Here is a 23265-nt window from a genome sequence, read left to right on the forward strand (position 1 = left end):
AGGCCTTCCACCATATGGACTTAATAAGCTATCTTTCTGGTCTTCCATCCTACTGGAACCATGGTTGCTGGCAGAAACACTCCTTCCCTGGTTGGATGTTGGCAGAAGGCTGCTGTCTGTTCTTGACCATAAGGGCCTCTCCGTTAGGCAGCTGACTTCATCAGGACGAAGTACCAGAACAACCAGAAAGGGAACACAAGCAAAAGGGAGTCCATCTTCTTTCCATCATTGTTTTTATTTTAATGGAAGACTGATGTCCCAAGTCATATTTTCTAAAGACCTATTTATTTGTTTGAAACACAAAGTGTTAGAGACAAGAAAAAAAGAAAAAAGAGAGTGGGGAGGAGGGAGGGATGAACGACACAGAGAGACAATCGTCCATTGACTGGCAGAGAGAGAGAGAGAAGAGAGAAGACTCTTCCATTAACTGACTTACTCCCCAAAATACCACAGCAGTTTCAGGTCTGGATCAGATTGAAACCAGGAGCCAGAAACTTCAGCCTGGTCTCCCACATGGGTGGTAGGGGTCCAAGTACTTGGGCCATTAATATGGAATGCCAGCACTGGAAGTAGCAGCTTAATCCACTGTACCGCAACACCAGCCCCAAAACTCATCAGAGGTGAGGTTGTTGACTTCACAGGGTGTGAATAACAGGATTTAGAACCATTGGACCATGTCGGAACCTGGCTAGCACACCCCTAAAATGTGCCCTGTGCTCTCACCAAAAGCACCAACTTTTGCCAAGAAAGAAAATGGTGCTTTGTAATCCATGTCTTAGACTTGTCCAATAATATGCTCATTCAAAAAATATTTACCGGAGTCCTACTATTAGTTCAGTAATGTTTCAATTTGTTGGAGATACAGCAGTGAGCAGCAGTGAGCAGCTCTCTCCTTGGAGCCTACATTTCTGTGGGGGCAAATGATCACAAACCTGGTGGGACACAGGAGGATGAGCTCTCAAGGAAGGGAAGGGTGGATGTCAGTGGTGGGCAGGATGCCTTATATCACAAAGAGGCCTCTTTACATTTTAACTTCAGAGCAGTGACACAAAGGGAAGGGAGAAAGGTGCCACCATAAGGATTTATGAAGGAAGAAAGCCCCGGGCAGAGAGGACACAGAATGCAAAGGTGACAATCATGTTCAAGGAACACTAAGAGCTCCTGTGTGACTTGAGCAAGGTGAGCAAGGAAGATACTGGTTGGAAATGAAGTCAAAAAGAAAACCAAATGCCAAATCTAACAGAACCTTGTAGGGCATGAAAAAGACTTTGGCTTTTATTCCAAGATGCTTATCTTTGCAGTACAACTGCCTTTCTGGGAAAATGTACTTCATATGAATGAATGCACACCACATTTTCTAATAACTCTGAAAGATAACATTGTGTCTAAAAGCACTGGTTGTTAGAGGCTGTTTTACCCCCAGATAAGAGGAATCAAACTAAACAATTTCTGGGCCATGAAGACCCATTTCATTCCAAAAGTCAAACAACTTCAAAGAATCTAGAATTCAATCCATGTCCATGTCAGCTCAACTGATCGCATGAAGTCAAACTTCACCTGGCAGATCCCCGCCTGAGAGCTTAAAAGGGCACAGTGTGAAGAAGGTGCACTGGACCATGAAATAATTTGATGCCAACGAAGCGGTTGCTAATAAAAGCCCAGGAGATTCTCTGCACGAGGGCCTAAAAGAAGTCTGGTTTATATTTGCACGTTATCCAAACTTCTTGATGGAAAGACTCAGGATTTTAGTAAAGGACATATTCTTGTCACAGCCTTTGCCTTAAGGTTTTCATATGACTGTGTTGCCTAAAAGTCACCTTTAGGGACATTGGGTTTCTATAGCAAGTAAACTTAGATAAGCAAGTGTAAATTAGCTGTATCAGAGAAGGAGAGATCAACATAGACAATAGTCACTGGGTCACAGCACATATAAGAGAAAGAAGAAAATACTTTGCGAATACTGCTAACTACAAGGGGACGTGACGAAGAGAGTGAGATGGCCTGTTTCTCCTTCTTCTTCCTGAACCTTCTCTGGGCGATGGCTGGCACCAGTACTCAGTCTGAAAGTTCATGCTGTGAGTATGGCATTTTTTTCTGAGGAATTTAGGGAAGCAGTCAGCCTTGGGGGAGGCAGAGATCTCAGAAACTCAGAGCTCTGCTAATGAGAAAGTAGTTGAAAAAAGCAATCACAGCCATAAGGCCAATGTGGGTAACTCAGATGCAGGTGTATTTCATTTTTCCTAACTTCACAGCATAAGTTATTTGTGTTGAAGTCCATGTATTTTTCTAATTAAGAAAGGCTGAAGTACTATTGCATGATTACTGATTGATGATTCAAAGATAATGACAATGTTGACCCAGCACTAGTGGGAAATATTGGTGCTTGCTAACAGGTCATATGCAAAATATTTAGTATTCTTCATGGAAGAGTGAGGGGAAAAATGGTTGCAAAGAATCAGTGATTCCTAAAAAGTAGTAGAAATCATGTGAAATGTACTTAAGCCATATTCCTTGAAGTTACTCATTAAAAAATTCTTAAAAAAATGAGTTAATAACTTGTATGGATTAATTGCCTTCCTGCCCTCAAAAAAAAGTCTCAACATTATTTTCTTCATCTCTCTTAGAGAACTTAGAATACCAGTATTGGCTTTGCTCCCAAGAGGTATGAAAGACACAGGAAACATATTTTTTTTTAGATTTATTTTTTATTTTTATTACAAAGTCAGATACACTGAGAGGAGGAGAGACAGAGAGGAAGTGGAGCTGCCGGGATTAGAACCAGCAGCCACATGGGATCAAGGCGAGGACCTTAGCCACTAGGCCATGCCGCCAAGCCCAGGAAACATATTTTTGAGGACAAAGAATAAGGGTATCTTCTCTTCCCAGTGGTTCCCACAGCAGACCAGTCCTTGGTTAATGACATACAAGTGCTCATGGAGGATTCCGTAACTTCATTAGACTTTCCAAACCCCAGCATCCTGATTGCCATGAACCTGGCTGGAGCTTACGACGTGGAGGCCCAGAAGCTCCTGACTTCTGAGCTCATGGCCAGTAACCCTGCTGGTAAGATCTCCAAATCCCTCTCACGAGCTCCCAATGTGGTGTCATCTCCGCCCCAGTGCTTGTAGCTTAATCCTACAAATACCGCCCCTTCTCTGTAAGATATTGGGAAGGAAGTGGGTATGAAGTCAGAGCATTTGTGAAGGAGGGAGGCAAAGCAGCAAGAGCTGTAGATCAGATGCTAAAAGAGCCAGCTTCCCGGCTAGCTCTGCCATTGACTGGCTCTGGGACTTTGTACAAGCACTTGGTCCTGCTGAGTCCCACCCCCCAGCTGTCATAACAATGTCAAAGACAATAATAAAGTCTGTTCTGCCTACCTCTCAGGAACTGCCTTGAGGTTTCAGTTTGAAGAAGATTTTAAACTAGTTTGTTTCTGTGAACTCTCCCTTGGAAATCCTTGTGGATGCTCTTGTGTCTCTAAGCAGATGCCAGGGACTCTTGATGGAGTTATCAAGTCACAGAGACCAATAGACAAAATATCCTCTCCAGTATATTTTCCTATATTGCTTTCTTTGGAAAGACAATGAAAAACCTATCTTCTTACATTATTAAAAAGTCAGCATGACCTGGATCCTACCTAGCTGTTGGTGATCTCTCTAAGAATATCTTTGAGTAACTGTTGTTTTTTTTTTTTTTTTCCTCTCCTCTGCAGACCTAAGCCTTGGGCAGCTGGCCCTCACCGTCATGGCCCTCACCTCTTCCTGCCGAGACCCGGGAGTTAGAGTATCAGTTCTGCAAAGTCAGATGGAGAATTGGGCACCTTCGAGTGAGATGTCATTGGGTGGGAAGGCAGAGGGAAAGCTATGGCCCTTCCTGAGTGTGTGAGAACTGAAGAAGTTGGAGGTGGTGAGAATGGGAAGTTAAAGAAGAGCCTTAGTCCACCCCCACATTCTAATTCTTCTAATAATCCCACAATTCAGAGATTCATTTCTAAACCAGAATGAACCAAGAACCCTCACAACAGGGACAGGCTTATCAGGCTTCCACCTGTCTGAAGAAATCCTCATCCCTTTTATTCTATTTAAATGCCAAATGACATCCCCAGTCAAAAAACCGGGGTAGCTATCCTTTGCCCATTTTGTGTCTTTCTTTGGGGATATGTTTTCTAGTCATTTCTATTTAAAAGGCTTGGCTTTTCATTCAAGTGAATGTTCATGTAATGCAGATTCTCTGTCCCCTTCTGAGGCTCCAACGCTGAGGCAATAACCTTCTACAGCCCCAGTCTGGCCATCTTGGCCCTGTGCCAGAAGAACTCAGAGGCAACCTTACCACTAGCCGTCCGTTTTGCCAAGACCCTGCTGGTCAATTCGTCTCCCTTCAGCGTGGGTGAGTACATTACCACTGTTGGACGCTGTCCTGAACTGTGGAACATTAGAGTCACAGTGCACAGAAAGGTAGAGTCAGAGAGGGGAGTGCCAGAAGAAAGCTTTCCACAGGGAAAGAACCAAGGACAATAGAAGTGTCTGTATATGGGAGAATCTTAACAAACATTTGTTGCACATGTAAATTAAGATATAATCAATAAAGGGGGAAAATAAAACACAGAAACCAAGATAACTCTTCATGTATTCTAAGTTACAGCAACTCCACTGCCACATAAGCAGAAGTCGTTCCTAAATTAAATATTAAGATCTTGCCTCCATCCTACCATATACCTTCTCTCTTGTCATTACTGCTATTTAACTCTATTCTTTACAATGCTTGTCACTGATATGTCTAGACATTTCCTTTTCTGTTAAATAGCTAAACCCATGGTTTCCTCATCCAAAGAAAAGCTGGGATCATCTGATTCCTCTGTTCTGAAAACAGATGGTTATTTCCCAGTGGAGGTTTTCTCCTCTACAACACCATGGCTTTCTTTTGGCCACCCTTATGTGTATAATGATCCCTCCCCTATGGAAGCCTCTGTCATATTTCATAGTCATTTTCAGCTCTCTGTCATTCTCTCCATTCCTCATTTGTGCCTTCTAGTGTTCCCATTTGTATCATGCAAACAGGTACACATCTGCTCTAGTAGTCCCCACCTGGGTCAACAATAGACCGATGTCCCTTTTCTTTCTGCAACTTCACACGTTGCGAGACATTTCTGTCAATTTGTAGAGTTTGGACTTCCTCATCTCTGGGAATCAGCAGCGTGATCACCCACAGTGAAGTAGTACAACTCTCAGATAGAGAACAGGGACCAAGAAGGCTTCATTGAGATGTCATGCTGGTATACTAAAAGATAAACACTGGGACAAGACAAGTAGGATCGAACACACAGCTAGCCTACATCCATACGAATCGTTTATACTAATCTGGGTTCGAGTCTTTTGCTTGCTACTTACTGGTTGTGTGGCTGTAGGAACTTGAACATGAAAATAATCACAGATCCTATTGCACAGACTGTTCTGAGCATGAAATGTAATTATGTAACTGAACTAGCTCCAAAGGAATTTTAATATTGTGATGGTGATCCTGTCCCCTGTGATTCACAGACACAGGAGCAATGGCGGCCTTGGCTCTGACCTGTATATACAACAAGATTCCTGTAGGGGCGGAGGATGCTTACAGAGTACTGTTTGGTCAGGTGTTAAAGGATATTGTGGAGAGCATCAGCACGCGGATCAAGGACAATGGCATCATAGGAGACATCTACAGTACTGGCCTCGCGATGCAGGTAAACGCACCCTGGGTGCTCTGTGATTGGACTCTCTAAGCTAAGATTGTAGGATACAAAGACCAGACTTCTACTAACACTCCTGGGTCCGTCCTACCAGGGTATCTCGAGGTGCATTCCTTGTTACAACTACACTCTGATTTCTCCACTGGTACAATGGGGGTTATTAGTTTCTTCTCATCTCATAGGTAAAATATGACATCAAATCTATATGAACTGATTTACCTTCTTTGAAAAACAAAGTTAATCATTTTATAATAGTTATAGACTTTTGAAAGTTGATGTATAATTAATAAAGGTATTAAAATAAGTCCTCCAAAGATAATAAATTCGACCAATCAATCTTCTGAATCAGTTTTTTCAGCCCTTTATCTTAATCTCAAAAAGGCAAGTTGGTATTCAAAATGATTAGCAAAAATAATCTTAAGTTGACTCAAATTTTTTAAAACTCCTAGTAGATGATAGAACTAAGTCTGTCTGGTGGCCAAGTCCACACTCAATCCTTGGCTTCTCACTTGATCGTAGCCAAAAGGCTGAGAAGCCATCTCTTGTGTAATTCTAACTCTTGAATTCTGTTATTAAGATGCTTCTTGATAGCTCCAACTCCCTCTACTGGCCAAGCTAATTAAGGCAACATCCCAAAGTAAGTAGAGACACCAGTAATAGTGGAGAGATTTAACCAAATAGAGACAGAAATTGTTGTGCTCCAACATCTTCCAATATCTTAGAAGATTAACAAAAAAACTGAACCAAGAACTCCTGAGCTCAGAAAGTTCAGGAAAAAAAGAATCAGAGATTTACGAAGCCACCATTCAACTTAATATAGCTGTGGATTACTATTAGAATGAAATTATTTTCAGGAACACAGAATGTAGATTGTTATTAGAATTTCATGCATAAAAAACAGTAAGAGAGGTCAAAGAATTATTATTATTTTATTATTTTTCAAAATCAAATGCATTATCATATGGTTTCAGCATCTCAAATATAGAATGATAAGAAGGTGCTAAACAACTACAAATTAATTCATGTTAAGCAGAAAAGCAAAAGCAAAAAGCATCTGTGGAACAAGCATTGCTCTTGGTCTCCCATATCTAAGGGTCTAGTGTTCCAGCTCCATTCGGTGTCCAGCTTCCTGGGATGCACACTCTGGGAAGTGGATTAATTCTCAATCCTGTCACCATCTAGGAAACCTGAGTTGAGTTCTCAGTTCTTGGCTGTGAACCCTGGCCTTTGTAGGAATCTGGGGAGTGAAGCATCAGATAAGCACAACAGCTTCTGTGTCCCTTTCTCCTTCTTTCCCTGTTTCTCCTCACTCCTTCCCTCTTCCCCCTCTCCCTCTCTCTCTCTCTCCTCTTTCTCTTTCTTAACCTCTCCCTGTCCCTATCCCTCTTCCACATCCAACTCCCACCCGGGCTGAGAAGGTGATTCATTTTTTAAAATTAGTCTCTATGTCATAGTGATATTTTGTCATAGAACAATATCCTGATTTTTTTTCATTGTGACTGAAACATACAAGGGCATTCCCAAGAGCCTAAAACGCTTTGCAGAATAAAAACAAAGTCTGTAAGGATTTTAAGATGATTTTACATACAGATTGTAAGATGACCATCTTAAAATCTTAAGTGGATTTTAAGTGGCGTTTTATGTGTGTACCTCACTTAAAACAACCTTGCTGCAACTTAGTACCAGAGAAGTCTTTTACTTTTGCAAATGTGGCTTGTGAATTCTGTTTGGGATTTTTATCACCTGCTAAGTGCACTCCGATAAGCTGTACTTGGGAAGCCAAGCCTTTTCTATCAAAGGCAGGACCTCATCCAGATCCAGATCCTATAGCCCAGATATTCGTAATTAGATTGCCAGGCACCTTGGAAAAGGGTGCCACCAAGTCTCTAATACTTAGCTTTTTCCAATGGAAAATGTCCTTGTTCTGTTGAAAAGGCAAGGACTCTGGAGCTGCAACAGCTTGGATTTGAATCTCAGATCTGCCACCATCTCAAACAAATATTGAATTTGCCTAGATTTCATTTCCCCCACAATTACAAGGTTGCAGCTACGTTAAATGAAATGCTCTCTGAAAAAAAAAAATCACAGCTCCATTTTCAGCGGTGTTTCCTCTCAGCAGGACGGTAGCACTGCTAACCCTCATTGCAGCCGGGGTTCACCCTCTTCCAGGATGTCCGTGCCTTTCCCGTGGTTCAGGAGATCATGTCCCACACTAACAGCATTCATAAGGCATTTCCTCCATCACCGAACCTCTTCTCTTCCGTCAGTATTCTCAGATAGAAACCTACCTGAAAAAAAACAGATCTGATTTACTTCTTACTGTAGAGTTATTAGTGACTTCTGACAGCTTCATGCATTACTCCGCTTAGCGTGTTAGCACTGGTGATGTTTTATCACACCACAGCACATCTCACTTACCGACATTTGGGAGGTAAATGTGGTAGTTATCTACCTGATTCCCCGTAAAATCAGAATGCCATTTAAGAGGACTTTAGCAAGAGCCATAGTGCATAGTTACCAAGTCATTAGGATGGACATACCCGTCCTGACTGTCCAACCCCACATGCTCATTACTGCTTGGAATGGGAGAGCCATTGGCTGCCTCCACACCCTCTTCTCCCATTACCTCCCTAAGCGTCAAGTGCGTCGATCACCAGCAATCCCAACTGCAGAACACATTCTGGTTGCTATCACTACAAATCTAAAATAAAGCAGATGACAAGGATAGCTTCTCATAACACATTACAAAATGCTTTTGCATTCTAGTCCACTGGAACCTCAAATGACCCTCACTCCAGAGATAAATGGGAAATGATTTCTGCTTTAGTCGTGAAATATAAAACCCAGCAAAATTAAGTGAATTCCTAGTTTTATTCATCTTTATTTTGCAAATACTAGAAACCCACATCATGTTTGCTAAGAATAAAATGGAGCTTTATTATTTCACATATACTTGGAAATCCAGGGCTGGATGAAGAAATTTCAGGAATAGCTGCTAACAGGGCTCATCTTTCTCATTCCTGGGTTCTCACCTTCTCCCCTGCTGTATGGCTTCTTCCAAGTGTTTGAGGACCATGGGCATGGTCAACAGCAGTTCAATATTTACTTCAGTGGGCACGGCTGAATAACCCAGCAGGAAAAAGAAACTTTGTCCCTCATCCTATCTGTGTTACAGAGAAAGACTGATTAGTACATGTATCCACCAATCATTCCAAGGTGCACGGTAATTAGCCCAGCTTAGACCATAAGCTCGCCTCTGTGGCCAGGGCTTGGGCCGCTGACTGATAATCCTAAAATGATCAGAAAGTATGGGAAGTGCAGGGAAGATCCACCAAAGGATGTGCAAGCCACAGTGCAAAATTAAACAGGGCTGTGACATTTATGTTGCCAGGCATTGCTGGAAAGAATCTCCATCTGAAACTTTTACATATTAATCCATTGGAGTTCTTTTCTAGCTTTTACCATCATCTGATTCCAAGGACCGTTCATAAATATGAGACACCCAATAGTGCTCCCCAAATCCTGTTAATAGGGCTCCCAAGTCTGATTATTGCACTCATTCTGTGACTACCATGTGACACACATCATGCTAACTGGTAGGGACATCATGACAAAAGTAGTTCTAAACCTTGTGTAGCTTCGGTTTTTTATTTAGGTAATCACAAAGGTGAGTGATCAATTCTATCCCTTACAGAAACAACTCCAGTTATGCCTAATTCCTCTCTATCTCCCCATCCCCACCACACATCCCTAACCCAGGCTCTTTCTGTAACACCTGTGCAACCCAACAAGCAGTGGAACTGTGAGAAGACCATGGACACGATACTTAACGATATTAAGCAAGGGAAATTCTACAACCCTATGTCCATTGCTCAGATCCTCCCTACTCTGAGAGGCAAGACATACCTAGATGTGCCCCTTGTGACTTGCAGCCCTGGTAAGAACTCTTCTAACACATAATTTTTAATTCTTATGTGACGCGCAGCAAATAATAACAGGAATAATATGTCTGTTACTATCCTGTTGATAAAGTCACATCTGACTTCCAGTTCCCAAAGGTGTGTGCTGGCGCACAGTCATACATCTTATACCCAGAATTCAGGTCCATTTGGTTTCACTCAGTAAGCGTGTACTGAGCACCTACATGTACAAAGCATTTTGCAGAAGGGAAAAGATCTGCCATCCCAGCCAACAGTTTCAGTGACTCATTTGAAAATTCACCAGCAAGCATTTTTATCCTGCCATGTATGTTGATACGGAACTGCAATATTGGGAATCATAGAGTAAATATCAAAAAGAAATAGAATCCACATACAATGCAATGACAAATTCTTGATTTCCTCTGGAACACTGAGGGGAGCAGAAGAAAGCTTGGTGTTAACAGCACCCTGAAGAAATGGGGTAAAACCTGCAATGGCACTTTTTAATTTGGAAGATTTTTATCCAATTACAAGTAAATATAATGCAGAGAAATTTCAAATCCAAACATTTTAGAACTATGGATTTAAAGACTAAAAGTCCTCATAGAAATGTATCACCCCAGAACTAACCTGTTTCATATGTATACTTCCAGTTCTTTCTAATCAAATGCTAATATAAAGCATTGCATGTTCTTCTTTTTTTAGTTTTTTTATTTTTATTTTTGATCCTGTTTACATAGTTGATCAGGGAAGGAAGGATCCAGGATTAGGGGAAAGTGGGTGAGACAACTGTTTCCGAATTTTCTTGTTCTTCCTGTGTCTGGGGGAAGAGAGGAATGTAAGGAGAGAGACCATACCCAGCCTCTCAACTGCCCCAGTACTCAGGCAGGAGAACAGCCACCCAGTGTCCTCCCAGGGTACCCTATGTGGAGTATGCTCTGAGGGGTCTGCTTAAGTGGTCTTGACAGTTATGAAATGCTGCTGATCACCCCAATCCAAGGATGAGGAAATCGTTCCAAGGTTTATTGGCTGACATAGTCCACTTCGCTGTCTCCATTTGCCTAGATATTTTCTGCCAACAGTTGGTTGAACTAGTTGGCCATTTCTTTCTGCCCTCCTTCCTCTGCTATGATACCAGATGTCCTCTGCAGGCCCCAGTGGGCTGCCATATCCTCCATGTGCATCTGGGTATGCCATCCACTGTTCCATGTTTCATTGAGGAGCCCTAGTTTTGACACAGTATTGCATGTATTTCTTAAGACAACAAGAGTCCCCATGTCTTTACAGAGACCAAAGACAAGCAAACAAATCCCGCACCAAACATTATTACATACATCTGATTCCTAAGACAAATGCGCCCCAGAGGATTTTCTGAGTTTTACACACTGGCCATGGAGTCCTTGTCAATATTCTACACAATTTACCCAAGTCCTTTGTTGAATTGTGTGGAAAGTATTCCTTTTATTGAAATATCTTCTTGAATCACTTGCTCGTGGCAGAGATTTTTAACATGAACCCCATAATCTTTAATAACTTTGGCCTCATTGCTCTTCACAGGAGCTGATGTACAACCAACCGTACCCAGCCAACCAAGCACGCCCTCGACCTCACCAAGCAACATCACCGTTATCTACACCATAAACAACCAGCTGAGGGGCGTGGAGCTGCTCTTCAACATAACTGCTGACGTCAGTGTGAAAAATGGATCTGTGCTGCTCGTGGTTCTAGAACAAGCACAGCGCAAAAATCCCATGTTCAAGTGAGTGTTACAAGTGGCATTCACCACTCTCCCTAGGAATAACCCAAAATCTGATTCTCTCTCTCTCTCTCTCTCTCTCTCTCTCTCTCTCTCTCTCTCTCTCTCTCTCCTCCCCTCCTCCCTTACCTATCTCTCTCCTTTTTAGCTCATTATGTTATTACTCTTTCCTTCTGATAATTTCTGGATTTTTAAATCTAATACTTCCATGAGGAGCAATTTAGCAATTTAGCAATTAAGTCGTGACCTCATGAAAACTTAGGTCAATACATCATGGAAACTTAAAACCAGGAATGCAGACGAGAGAGAACCCATATGGGTTAGAATACACAAAGAAGGCTCTGTGGGTTTGTGGCAAATAGGACTAATAATTTGTACTAATGAAAACATAAGAAAGGATCATTCTAGAGAGAAACATGGCTAGAACAAAATGTCAATGATAGGAATGAGCAAAGAACTGGGGGGCCCTGAGTCGGCCAGCCTGCCGATAGGAGAGAACAAGGACTGAACTAAGTTATGTCTTAACTGGTAGGATGAGCGATATTGTAAATAGCCTTTAATGCAGGGTTAAGGAGGACAGCCTTCATATTTTAAAGAAGCATCATAAAATTTTAAGTGAGAAAAACTCATGTTGTAAATGACCCATGGGTTACAAGAGTAGGAGACAAGGTGGAAAATGGGGGCATGACTGTAAGAATGAAGCTAGATTTCATTCATCGAACCTAAAGGAACTCACCCAGGCAAGACTCTCCAGGGCTCTGTGACTGAGGAAACGTACAGGTCAAGAGAAAGAAGCTTCAAAATGATTGATCTAAGTGTCAAGAAAGAAGAATGTCTCTCAGAAAGACACTTGATTTTTTAGACTTGCCTAATTGTGGGTGTTCAAAGTAGAGATCTGAAAGTGTTTTAGCGATACAGAGGAAGTCCTGGGGAAAAAGCCAGGACAGGAAGAAAATGTTGGGCGATCATTCGATAGAGGTAATGACTGGGTGTGAGTAGGTGGCAGGTATATGTACCCAACAAACCATAAGATAGAACTACTTAATCCCCTTTGATAGTAACAAGCACACCTCAAGAGGCTCATGGGAAATGGAACTGAGAGATCAGTTATTTTAGAGAAAAAAAATGGTTTTGATGTGCATACAGACAAGGCGTCTTCAAATTGTGAGGAGTATGGATAAAAACCAAGGAATCCTCAAAATCGAAATGTCAATGAGGTGGTCACAGAAGGTAGTTACTCATTACTATGTCAATTAATTCCATAATGATGTAAATTTTTGCTGATGGTATGTTGGAGTTTTTAATTGATCGGGATGATACTCTGCTGGCTCTGTCTTCAGACCAGAGAGGGTATACCTAAGAAGCCGTTGAACTTGACTGGACAATAAGATGCTGGACTCTATGTTTGGTATATGCTTGCAATGGGGGAATCTCAACTGAACTTGAGCTGTGGTTATGCAACAAGGTGGAGGAATCCACCATGGTGGGAGGGTTTGGGGAGGGGTGGGGAGAATCCAAGTACCTATGAAACTGTGTCCCATAATACAATGTAATTAATGAATTAAAAATAATAAATAAATAAATAAATAAAACAAGGAATCCACACTAAGTGAAACTACACTGGGATCCAGTGACAGGGCTGTTTCAAGTACATGATGTCTACAGCCCACTGCACGATTCTCTAACTTCACTCACTGCTATAAGATAAAAGGATAAAAATCACACAAGGAATTTTAATTTACAAATCCCCTGAATACACTTTCCTTCACTGAGCTTAGCTCTAAGTTTACCTGATCTTTCTTTTTCTAATTATAATGAACCAACACAGTAGTAATTTTGAGGGGGAATCATAAGGAAGAAAACAAATATTCCATCCATACAAAAAATGTAGCTACTGTTAATCTTTCATGTTTCTGTGGATGTTTTCCCTGTGTAATTTACAAAATAGCCTGATCCATCATCTACATGGGACAGACATTTCATGTAAAATTGTATCCTGTATTTTAACATTTTTACTTAATTATTTTCCCATGTTACTAAAACTTATGGAAAAATATAATTATATTTTCAAACATTCACTCGTAGGTGCCCATTCCATCATTCACTGATTCATTCACTATTTACATTTTTTTAAGATTTATTTTATTTTTCTTGAAAGGCAGAGTTACAGAGATAAGGAGAGACACAGAAAAAGATCCTCCATCTCTGGTTCACTACCCAGATTTTAGCAAAGGCCAGAGTTGAGCTGATCTGAAGCTGGGAGCCAGGAGCTTCTGCTGGCATCTGACGTGGGTGCAAGGGCCCAAGACCTGAAGTCACCCTCTGATTCTTTCCCAGTCAATAAGCAGGGAGCTTGATTGGAAATGGAACAGCCGAAACACAAACTCGTGCCCACATGGGATGCTGACGCCATAGGTAGAGGCTTAATTTGCAATGCCACAGCACTGGTTCTGGGTCATTTACATTTAAATTTTTTTAACATCCATTCAGTGTGTTTCTTTTATTTCATTCCAAGTGAAATAATTCCATGTTAACATTTGCATTTTTCTTTTGAATGTGATTTTATCTAGTCTTTATGCATTTAGGATTGTCTTTGTACCTTCTTATCTTCATATGGCCTGATCTCCAATGAGGTGCTATCATCTTGTTTCTTTCTTAGATTTCAAACCACAATGACATCTTGGGGCCCCATGGTCTCTTCCATCAACAATATTGCTGAAAATACCAATCACAGGACTTATTGGGAGTTCCTTAGTGGCAATACACCTTTGAGTGAAGGTGAGCAAAGAGAAGAAATGGGGACATGCGCACTTCACCAATCATTTTAAGGCTACATTCCTTAATCATTTTATTTAAGGTTTTTTTTTTTCATTTAATCAGCCAAGTGTGAGACCCTAAGTGTATATACAATGATTCTATAGTTACACATCTATAAATGTGCTTTTTATATGTATAAATACATTCCAGAAAGAGGTGATAGACAGTCCTACACTTATTATTGCCTTTTAGTAAAAGACTTTTATTTAAATATTTAGTTTTTAACAGAGTCAATATGGTTTGTAGATGCAATTGTCAGAACATAACAAGATTCCCTTCCTCCCTGACTTCCACCTTCCCCCCCCTGCTCTCTCTCCGTCTTCCTCTCTACCTTCTACCCTCCCTCCTTCTTTACTTCTGTGTTTAGGTTTTCGAGATAACGTATTTTAATTTTACACGAGTGAAAAGGCCTCATGAGCAACTATGCTCTTAGGATAAGATTAAGTCTTTGAGACATAACCCGTACTTCCACAAGGCATGCGTCAACCGTGGAACTCAGGGTTCCTAACTCTAAGATGAGTGTGCTGCATTCTAAATGCATTTTTTGTGCTTTTTCGGTCATAGACTTTTTTTTTTTTAATCTCCTAGGAAAGGAAGATCTGTGCGTGCGTGCTTCTATATCGATATCCTCCTAGCTCAGGTGGTTTTACTTGTCTTCAAAGCCAAAGTAAAGAGGCTTCATTCCCCAACGTTACAACGGCAGGGATGTTTTCCTTAGTGTCTACCCACATGATGGTCTAACAAACTCTGGCTGACAAACTCAGAATGTATGGGTGTGCAGCAAAGCCAAGAGTAAAAGCTGGAACCACGTAGCCTTGATCAGAAGTCCCTTCTCTTATGTGCGTGGCTTTGCTAAGCAAGTAACAGAGTCACAGTTTCTGTACCAATGAAGTGGTAGCAGCAATAATCTCTTCTTGGGTTATCATGAGATTACAAATAATGCTCATCATCATTGTTATTAGTTCTTCTTCCACCTGGGAAATTCCCCCTGGGAACTCGATCGAGTCTGTTCCCATGCCTGCTAGTTACTATGCCATTCCAAGAGAAACAGTAGTAAAAAGGAAGTCTCTGGGACCCGAAGAGATTTGGGCCTGGAATTATCATGCTTTCAGTCACCTGGACAGCTGAAACGTAACACGTATCATCATCATCTAGCTATTATCCTGTCCCAAAAGACAAGTATTGTCAGCCCATTACTCTTCCTTACTTCATACAAAACTGTCAAAGATGAATATGACAGAAAAATGAGTTTGAGGTTCTCCTTTGAATATTATTTTTTAAGATTTATCTTATTTATTTGAAAGCTACGGTGAGAGAGAGACACACACATGCAGACACATCTTTTACCTGCTAGTTCACTACCCAAAAGACTTAGACTACCAGGCCCAGGCCAGGCTGACCCCAGAAGAGCAACTCCATCTGGGGTTCCCATGTGGGAGACCTGGAAGAAACTCCTGGCTCCGGGCTTTGGCCCAGTCCAGTTCTAGCCATTGTGGCCATTTGGGGGAAAACCAGCAAGGAGAATCTCTTTCTCCCTCTCTTTCTCCTATTCTGTGTGAGTGTGTATTCCTGTCCTTTAAAAAAAAAGAAAAGAAAAAGAAGGAAGGAAGGAAGGAAGGAAGGAAGGAAGGAAGGAAGGAAGGAAGGAAGGAAGGAAGGAAGGAAGGAAGGAAAAATTATTAAAGTGGTGCTCTGCACAATGGCAAGTTGGAGACTGGAATCATGAACTCCATCAATCCCACTCCATATAATCAGGCTGTCTAGTTCTCTCCATAATGATTTTATCTCAGTCTAATGGGTTGATCCTTTGGGACACTAAGAGCCATTCCTGCATCCTGGTGATCTCTTGCTAAACTCTGCTTCTTTCCAGGGGTTGCCTACTATGTACCCTACAACAACGAGCACATCACTGCCAACTTCACACAGTACTAAGCAGGAGGCAGACTCGACTGAGCACGTCCAAAGTTGGGTGCAATCGTTCTTACTTCGTTTCAGATTGAATGTCCATTTCAGCACTGCCACACACTCTTTGGAAGTGCCAATTGAAATTGAATGTCTGTGGGCTCGGCAGTGTGGCCTAGTGGCTAGGGTCCTCGCCTTGATCCCATGTGGCCGCTGGTTCTAGTCCTGGCAGCTCCACTTCCTCTCTGTCTCTCCTCCTCTCAGTATATCTGACTTTGTAATAAAAATAAAATAAATCTTTAAAAAAAAAAAAAGAAATTGAATGTCTGTGATGCTACCATGTTCCTGATAAAAACAGAAAGACACACTGTAAAACAGCTCAGTTTCCCAGAGTCTCAAAATCTGTGACCTATGGAAATAAAATGTTCAGCTTCTCAACACAAAACTGTCCTTCGTTACTTAAACCTGGAAGGAGAAATAAAGAGAGAACCTAAGTGGTGCATCAGTATTGATTTTCTTGGATAATTTAACAATACACTTCTTGTTTTTATGAACTAGATGATAAAATTTTTAAGTTCTTCTTTCTGATTTTTCCTGAATATTCCTTCTTAAATCTGCTAATATAAACATATATGCATATATCCTTACATATATATGCACATAAAATGACCAGAATAATTTCTCGTGAAACTCCCAGATGCTTCAGAACCGGACACTTGTATTGGTTAAAATCAAGCTGAGAGCATAGTTTATATAGTTTACATATCTCAAATATGTAAATATAACCTATATTCAATTTATAATTTATATGTTTTATATATGACACAGGAAAAATACAGCTTTGGGGGGAAAAAACTTTCGAAGAAAAATTTTTCAACTAAAAAATGTTAAACAGTTTATAACAGATGTTTTTAAGTTTTCATAACTAATCGCCATTGGTAGGCGCCAACACTGGTATAAACTTTCCAGAAAATATGTAAAAATACAAACCAAAAGGCCTAAGATATATCCACCTTTTACTCCAAAATCCCCAGGTACAAAAATTTATATCAAGGAGAGAGGACTCAAACACACACGAGGATCAGCACAGCAGCCATGACTCTCAGAAAAGAGAGCTTAGGTGAACAGTCCCAATACACTTCCTAGCCCCGAACCCCAGAATTACACAGGCCTCCGATCCTGGCACCTTGCAGCAGGTGCCTGCTCTCTGGCAAGTCTGGCTTTCAGGATAAAGAGCTGTGAGCTACGCAGGCCAAGTCCTCCTCTCCCACGCATCTATTAGGAGAGTTGCTGTGTCTCAGAAAAGGCCAGTGTGGTCACTGCAATGGAAGGAAAACTGGGAGCGATTAATTAAATACTCTTCCCTAACATGCAATATTTATCACACAGAAAAAGTAAAAAGAGCCTATATGTCCAACCACAGAGAAACACGAGACAAATTCGTGCGTGCAGGTAATGGGATACTTCAAAGTCCCTAAAATGCACACTGAAACTAAATACTTACAGATGTGAAGACATGTTTAGGACGGACAGCCAAGTAAATGAAGTAGACCCTACAACATGCTAGTGCCCATTCCAGGCGTCTGAGACGCTGTCTGTGTGTAGCACAGCACCTGACACAAAACAGACATTGAATTTATGGACTGAGTATATAAAAGATTATTTTCAGTTGGAAAACACAATCTACAGTTGCAGTGTGAGGGAAAATGTATGGTTTCAAGGCAGTGGGGTAGGGCTGGTATTGTGTCGCAGAGGGCTAAGCTGCCACCTGAGACACCGGCATGCCACAGGAGCACCAGTTCAAGTCCCAGCTGCTCCACTTTCAGTCCAGCTCCCTGCTAATGTGCCAAGGAAGGCAGTAGCAGGTGGCCCGAGGGCATGGATCCCAGCCATCCATGTGAGAAAACCAAGACAGAGCTCTTAGCTCCTGGCTTCAGTGTGACTATCCCTGGTCACTGCAGTCATCTGGAGAGTGAGCTAGTACATCTCTCTCTCTCTCTCTCTCTCTCTCTCTCTCCTTCCTCTCCCTGCCACCCTTGCTGTTACCCTTTTTCTCTCAATCTTTCCGATAAATAAAAAGGTATTTTTGGCAAGCATTCTGTATTCGTTCATAAGTAAACTGAATAACTTGAGAGAGCAATTCTCCAGTTAATTCAAAATTGGCTTCTTCACCCATAAAAATGAAAAAATCTCTAAAACTCTCTTCAATTTGGAAAAAAAAACTTGATAATTATATTCTCTGAGATTTGTGCATCGCTTATAATCAGGTGTCTTTTGTAATGTACCGGTTGTGATAAAAAGGAATGGATTAAAGTGCGATAGTCCCCTCCAATCAAAATCAAATTATGTGTTCTTCATTGCCTAACACTTCAAGCCCTTGCAGGCATTTGGTTCAGATGCAGAAACCAGCACTTTGGTGACCTCTACCGGTCATGACTGGTACAGCCTAAGCCTTCTTTAGCGGAGAAGTCAGTTACACATAATTTCTACAGAGAGGCAAACAGGAAGGGAAGGAATATCGCTAGCAAACACGTCTTCTCCATTACAAAAAAACTGCATGAAATTCCACTCACTGTTACCAGCTACAAGAATGTCCAATACTGGGACAGGCATGGCTAGACAGAGAGTGCCACCCATCGGCAGGTGTGTGGGCTTTATTGAAAGAGGTTTTGGGGCCCAGCATGGTAGCCTAATGGCTAAAGTCCTCGCCTTGCGTATGCCAGGATCACATATGGGCGCTGGTTCTAATCCCGGCAGCCCGCTTCCAATCCAGCTCCCTGCTTGTGGCCTGGGAAAGCAGTTGAGGACGGCTCAAAGCCTTGAGAACCTACACCTGCATGGGAGACCCAGAGGAGGCTCTGGGCTCCTGGCTTCGGATCAGCACAGCTCTGCCCATTGCGGCAGCTTGGGGTGTGAATCAATGGATGAAAGATCTTCCTCTCTGTATATCTGACTTTGCAATTGCTGTTTAAGATTTGTCTCTCTTCTCTCCCCATTGCTCTGCCTTTCCAATAAATAAAACCTTTTTCCAATAAACAAATCTGTTTAAAAACTAAAATAAACAAGGAAATGGAAATTTTAGAGCACCAAAAGGCTCAGAAACCACATCTTTGGTTTTCACCCAAAACATTCCTACACATTCAGTGTACAGATAATCCAGGGCATGAAATTGTGATCAGAGTTCTCCAAGCATTCTTATAAACATGATAGGTTTTATGTGTCACCATTTGTGAAGTTCATCTTGGGAGAAAGTCACACATAGATTTAATCATTTCATTACAAGACACCAATCTCAAGTGACTAATCCCATTTGTGTCCTAGACGCTTGGGGGGTGGAGGGGGCGCGGGCGGGAGGGAGGACACTCTCAGTTATAACAAGCTTGAGAGTCGTAAAAATGATTCTTTCCTAAATTTTCCAGAATAATTACACCTCACTTCATTTCCTCTTGATACCAACTGATGCCATTGTCCATTCCCTGGAGTCAGAGGGTGCATGCCGCAATTCTGCCTGTGCTGTTTCCCTGTTGGGCGACGCAGAGCAAATCTCTTTTGAGAAGTAGGCAGGGAAGGATTGTGAATAGAGTTGCCTGAGTAACCCCAGGCACTAAAAGGCGTTTTGTAAAGGGAGGAAACGCCCCCCACCCCGCCCCCGCCGCCCTGGTCCGGAGTCGGGGAAAACTTCAAGGATTGGATTGACAGACTCAAGGAAGCCAGCCCCGGAACGCAAGCTGCGAGCGCCTGCCATTTCTTCCACTTCCGTCGGAACTCTCCGCGGGGTGGACCACGGCGAGAACCTCTTCCGGCCGGGCGGCTGCGTCCCCGAGTGGCGGCCGGACGCGCGTGGCGATGTGGCGGCTGCTGGCCCGAGCAGGCGGGGGGCTGCTGCGGCGGGGGCCCTGGTCAGGTCAGAGGAACCCCCCTTGCATTGCCGGTGCGGCTCCGGGAGGGGTCAGTGGTCAGAGCCGCCACCTTGCTGGCCTCGAACGTATGACCCTGTGAGCCCGGGTAATGGGGCTCGCGGCACTCCCTGCCAATGACTCAGGTTTAACTTGTCGTTTTAGATGCTTGGGCAGCCCCGTCCGCCAGAGCTGGCCTGAAGACGCTGCTGCCGGTGCCAAGTTTTGAAGGTGAGAGCTGAATCCTCTCTTTCTCCCTTTTTTTCCCCCTCCGATGGAACCCCAGAGAGTCGAGCAGCTCCCCAAAGTTGCCGTGCCTAGAGAGCCCGTGTGTGCCTTGTCTCCCCTGGCCAGGGCTGCTCGGCTGCAACTTTGGATTTAGTCTCTAAATGTGCTTACCTAGATGTTTAATAATACTGTGTGAAAAGCATTATGTCGTTACATACACGCTGGGGTAACTCATAGTCATGTAAATCGGATTTACCTGGGATGGTTTTTTTTTTCTCTCTCTCTCTTTTCTTTTTTCATCTAATGTACCAGGAACTTCAAAAGGGCCACATGATGGTCTTAGCTTCACGTAATTATTAAATTGCTAACATGCTCACTGATCCATAGCAAGAGAAAATATAACTAAACTGCTCCAGTTGCACATAGGAGCCAGGAGAGTCCCTTTCTGTGAAGAATCTGATATTTCCCCCCAAAATCTATGGTTTTATACAAGCCTCGGTGCTTGTTTGACTATTAAATGAATTCCGAGTCAGGTTTGTTTGTCCCAAGTTGTCAGGTCCGGTGGTGAGATATCACGCGTCTGGCCTTGTGTTGCATTGCCGTGCCCTACCCCAGCTCACACCTGCACACTGTATGGGCTGTGCATGGCTCAGCGTGGAAAGCCTCCAGGGCAGAGTTTGAAAGTGTCAGGCGGCCTGGCTTTGATGTTTTAACTGAGTGGCCTCAGGTTCCTTATACAATGGAGACAAGAAATGATGCCCGCCTAATATTTCCTTACCTGGGTGATAGTGATAACGTGTGTGTTCATGTGTTAACTGATCTGGTATTTCCTTGAGCCGCAGGATTTTTTTTTTTTAATTTGGTCCTTTGATGTGTGTGAAACTCTGTGAAGTTCAAAAGTTTGAAACAGGAAAGTCTAAAAATAGATGCTATAAAGTTGATTGAAAGATCACATGCAACTGTGATTCCCAGACAGTGCCTGTTAAAGTATTGAACATTAGAGGCTGTTCTGAGGACTAAGGACTATATCCAGAGGTTTTAGAAACATGTGCACTGGCCATCGTTGAAACCAGAAGATGCCAATGTCATCAGAAGCATCCACAGGGCTGTCATGATGTATTATTCTGTGGGAGCCTTCGGACAGTCACCTGAATGATGGACAGGGGATCCTACGAGACATGTAGCTTTATGTATTCTTTGTGTGTTTTTTAGACATTTCCATTCCTGAAAGACCCAAACTTAGATTTGTGGAAAGGGTACCACTTGTGCCCAAAGTAAGAAGAGAACCTAAAAACCTGAATGACATACGTGGACCTTCCACTGAAGCTACTGAATTCTCGGAGGGCAATTTTGCAATCTTGGTGAGTTCCATGCCAAGCAGCTGCAGAAGTTAAAACCTCACACTCTTAATTCTTGTCTCTCCTTCCACAGATTTTATACCCCAGGTGTTCCTTCAGCTAACGTGCACAGAGGGCTTAGAGGCTACCCAGTGCACACTTCTGAGTGTTTTTTTTCCTTTTAATGTAGAATGAAAATAACGTGAATCTGGGAGAACAGACTCCCTGATTTTCCCCGATCAGATAAAAACAAACCTATCAATGTGGGATAGATGATACCCTTCCCTGTCGAGTAGCTCCTTTAATGGAAGCACCTGCAAAGTGGGCTTGCTCTAGGATTTCCATTCGCCAGAGAACCTCAATGTGCGTGCTGCCCACTACTCACTGTACTCCACACTGCTTCTACCTGAACGTGCCCTTGAACTTCCTGTGTCTGTAGCACACCTTTCTTTCCTCAGTTTTCTCCATTCTGGCCTCAACTTTAATATGACCTCTTGGGATGGGCCATGTGGCCCAGCACGTTAAGCTGCTGCTTGGCAAGCTCACATCCCATTTGGGAGTGTTAGTTCAAGTACCAGCTACTTGGATTCTGGTCCAGCTTCTTGCCAATCCACCGCAGAGGCAGCTGAATATGGCTAAAGAACTTGGGTCCCCAGCCTCTGACATGGGCAACTGGGTGGAGTTCCTGGCTCCTGCCTTCAGCTTGGCCCAGCCCTGGATGGAATAGCTCTCTCATGCTGGCCCCCTCCTATCTCCCCCTCTTCTTCTCTGTGTATGTGAGAGAAATTTACTTTGCCTTTCAAATAAAATTGTTTTTAACACACTTTCTCAGAGTATTTTACTGGTGTTTGCTGTTCTCTCCTTTATTACACTACTCAAGGCTTGGCCTCCATGGCTCTTAGAGTTTTGTTTATAGCATTGATCGGACATAATACTGAAGCCCGTGAGATACCTAAGTCTCCTTATGTTTCTGTCATTCACTTTTAGGCACTGGGCGGTGGTTACCTCCACTGGGGCCATTTTGAAATGATGCGCCTGACAATCAACCGGTCTATGGACCCCAAGAACATGTTTGCCATATGGCGGGTACCAGCCCCTTTCAAGCCCATCACCCGCAAGGGTATCGGGCAGCGCATGGGGGGTGGCAAAGGTGCCATTGATCACTATGTGACCCCTGTGAAGGCTGGCCGCCTCGTGGTAGAGATGGGAGGACGGTGTGAATTCAAAGAGGTAGAAGGTTTCCTGAACCAGGTTGCCCACAAGCTGCCTTTCCCAGCGAAGGCTGTAAGCCGTGAGACCCTAGAGAAGATGCGGAAAGATCAAGCGGAAAGAGAACGGAACAATCAAAACCCTTGGACTTTCGAGCGCATAGCCACTGCCAACATGCTGGGGATACGCAAATTCCTGAGCCCTTATGACCTCACCCAGAAGGGGCGCTACTGGGGCAAGTTTTACCTGCCCAATCGTGTGTAGTGCGAGCACAAGCAATAAAAATACACAGGCTACTGAAAGAGGAAGCTCTGTTTTCATTTCCCTCAGCCCTCCCTTAAAGTCTTAGGGTAGCTCTTCTGTCATAACTGAGTAGTGGCATATGAATAGACGGTTTCTGAAAAACTCAGGTGTTCATTTTTTTTAGTACGTTAAAGTTTGAGCATCACCTCAGCATGTAACTTCTCACTGGAAA

General features: G+C 42.7%; 2 protein-coding genes across 2 annotated transcripts; both read left to right on the plus strand.

Annotated features, from left to right (window-relative positions):
• Positions 1–1996: 1996 nt before the first annotated feature.
• CBLIF (cobalamin binding intrinsic factor) lies at positions 1997–16243 on the plus strand. The gene is made up of 9 exons (XM_004585271.3): positions 1997–2075; positions 2887–3063; positions 3713–3826; positions 4246–4386; positions 5538–5719; positions 9485–9662; positions 11203–11404; positions 14061–14179; positions 16089–16243. The coding sequence occupies exons 1-9, from the start codon at positions 1997–1999 to the stop codon at positions 16148–16150; spliced, it is 1254 nt and encodes a 417-aa protein (XP_004585328.2). The 3' UTR covers positions 16151–16243.
• Positions 16244–19891: 3648 nt separating this feature from the next.
• On the plus strand, positions 19892–23094 carry MRPL16 (mitochondrial ribosomal protein L16). Its single transcript, XM_004585272.3, has 4 exons — positions 19892–20024; positions 20182–20247; positions 21457–21605; positions 22569–23094. Exons 1-4 carry the CDS (start codon positions 19967–19969, stop codon positions 23052–23054), a joined length of 759 nt encoding a protein of 252 aa, XP_004585329.1. The 5' UTR covers positions 19892–19966; the 3' UTR covers positions 23055–23094.
• Positions 23095–23265: the final 171 nt, after the last annotated feature.

This window comes from Ochotona princeps, chromosome 4 (assembly GCF_030435755.1).
Source record: "Ochotona princeps isolate mOchPri1 chromosome 4, mOchPri1.hap1, whole genome shotgun sequence".
Classification (NCBI taxonomy): Eukaryota; Metazoa; Chordata; class Mammalia; order Lagomorpha; family Ochotonidae; genus Ochotona; species Ochotona princeps.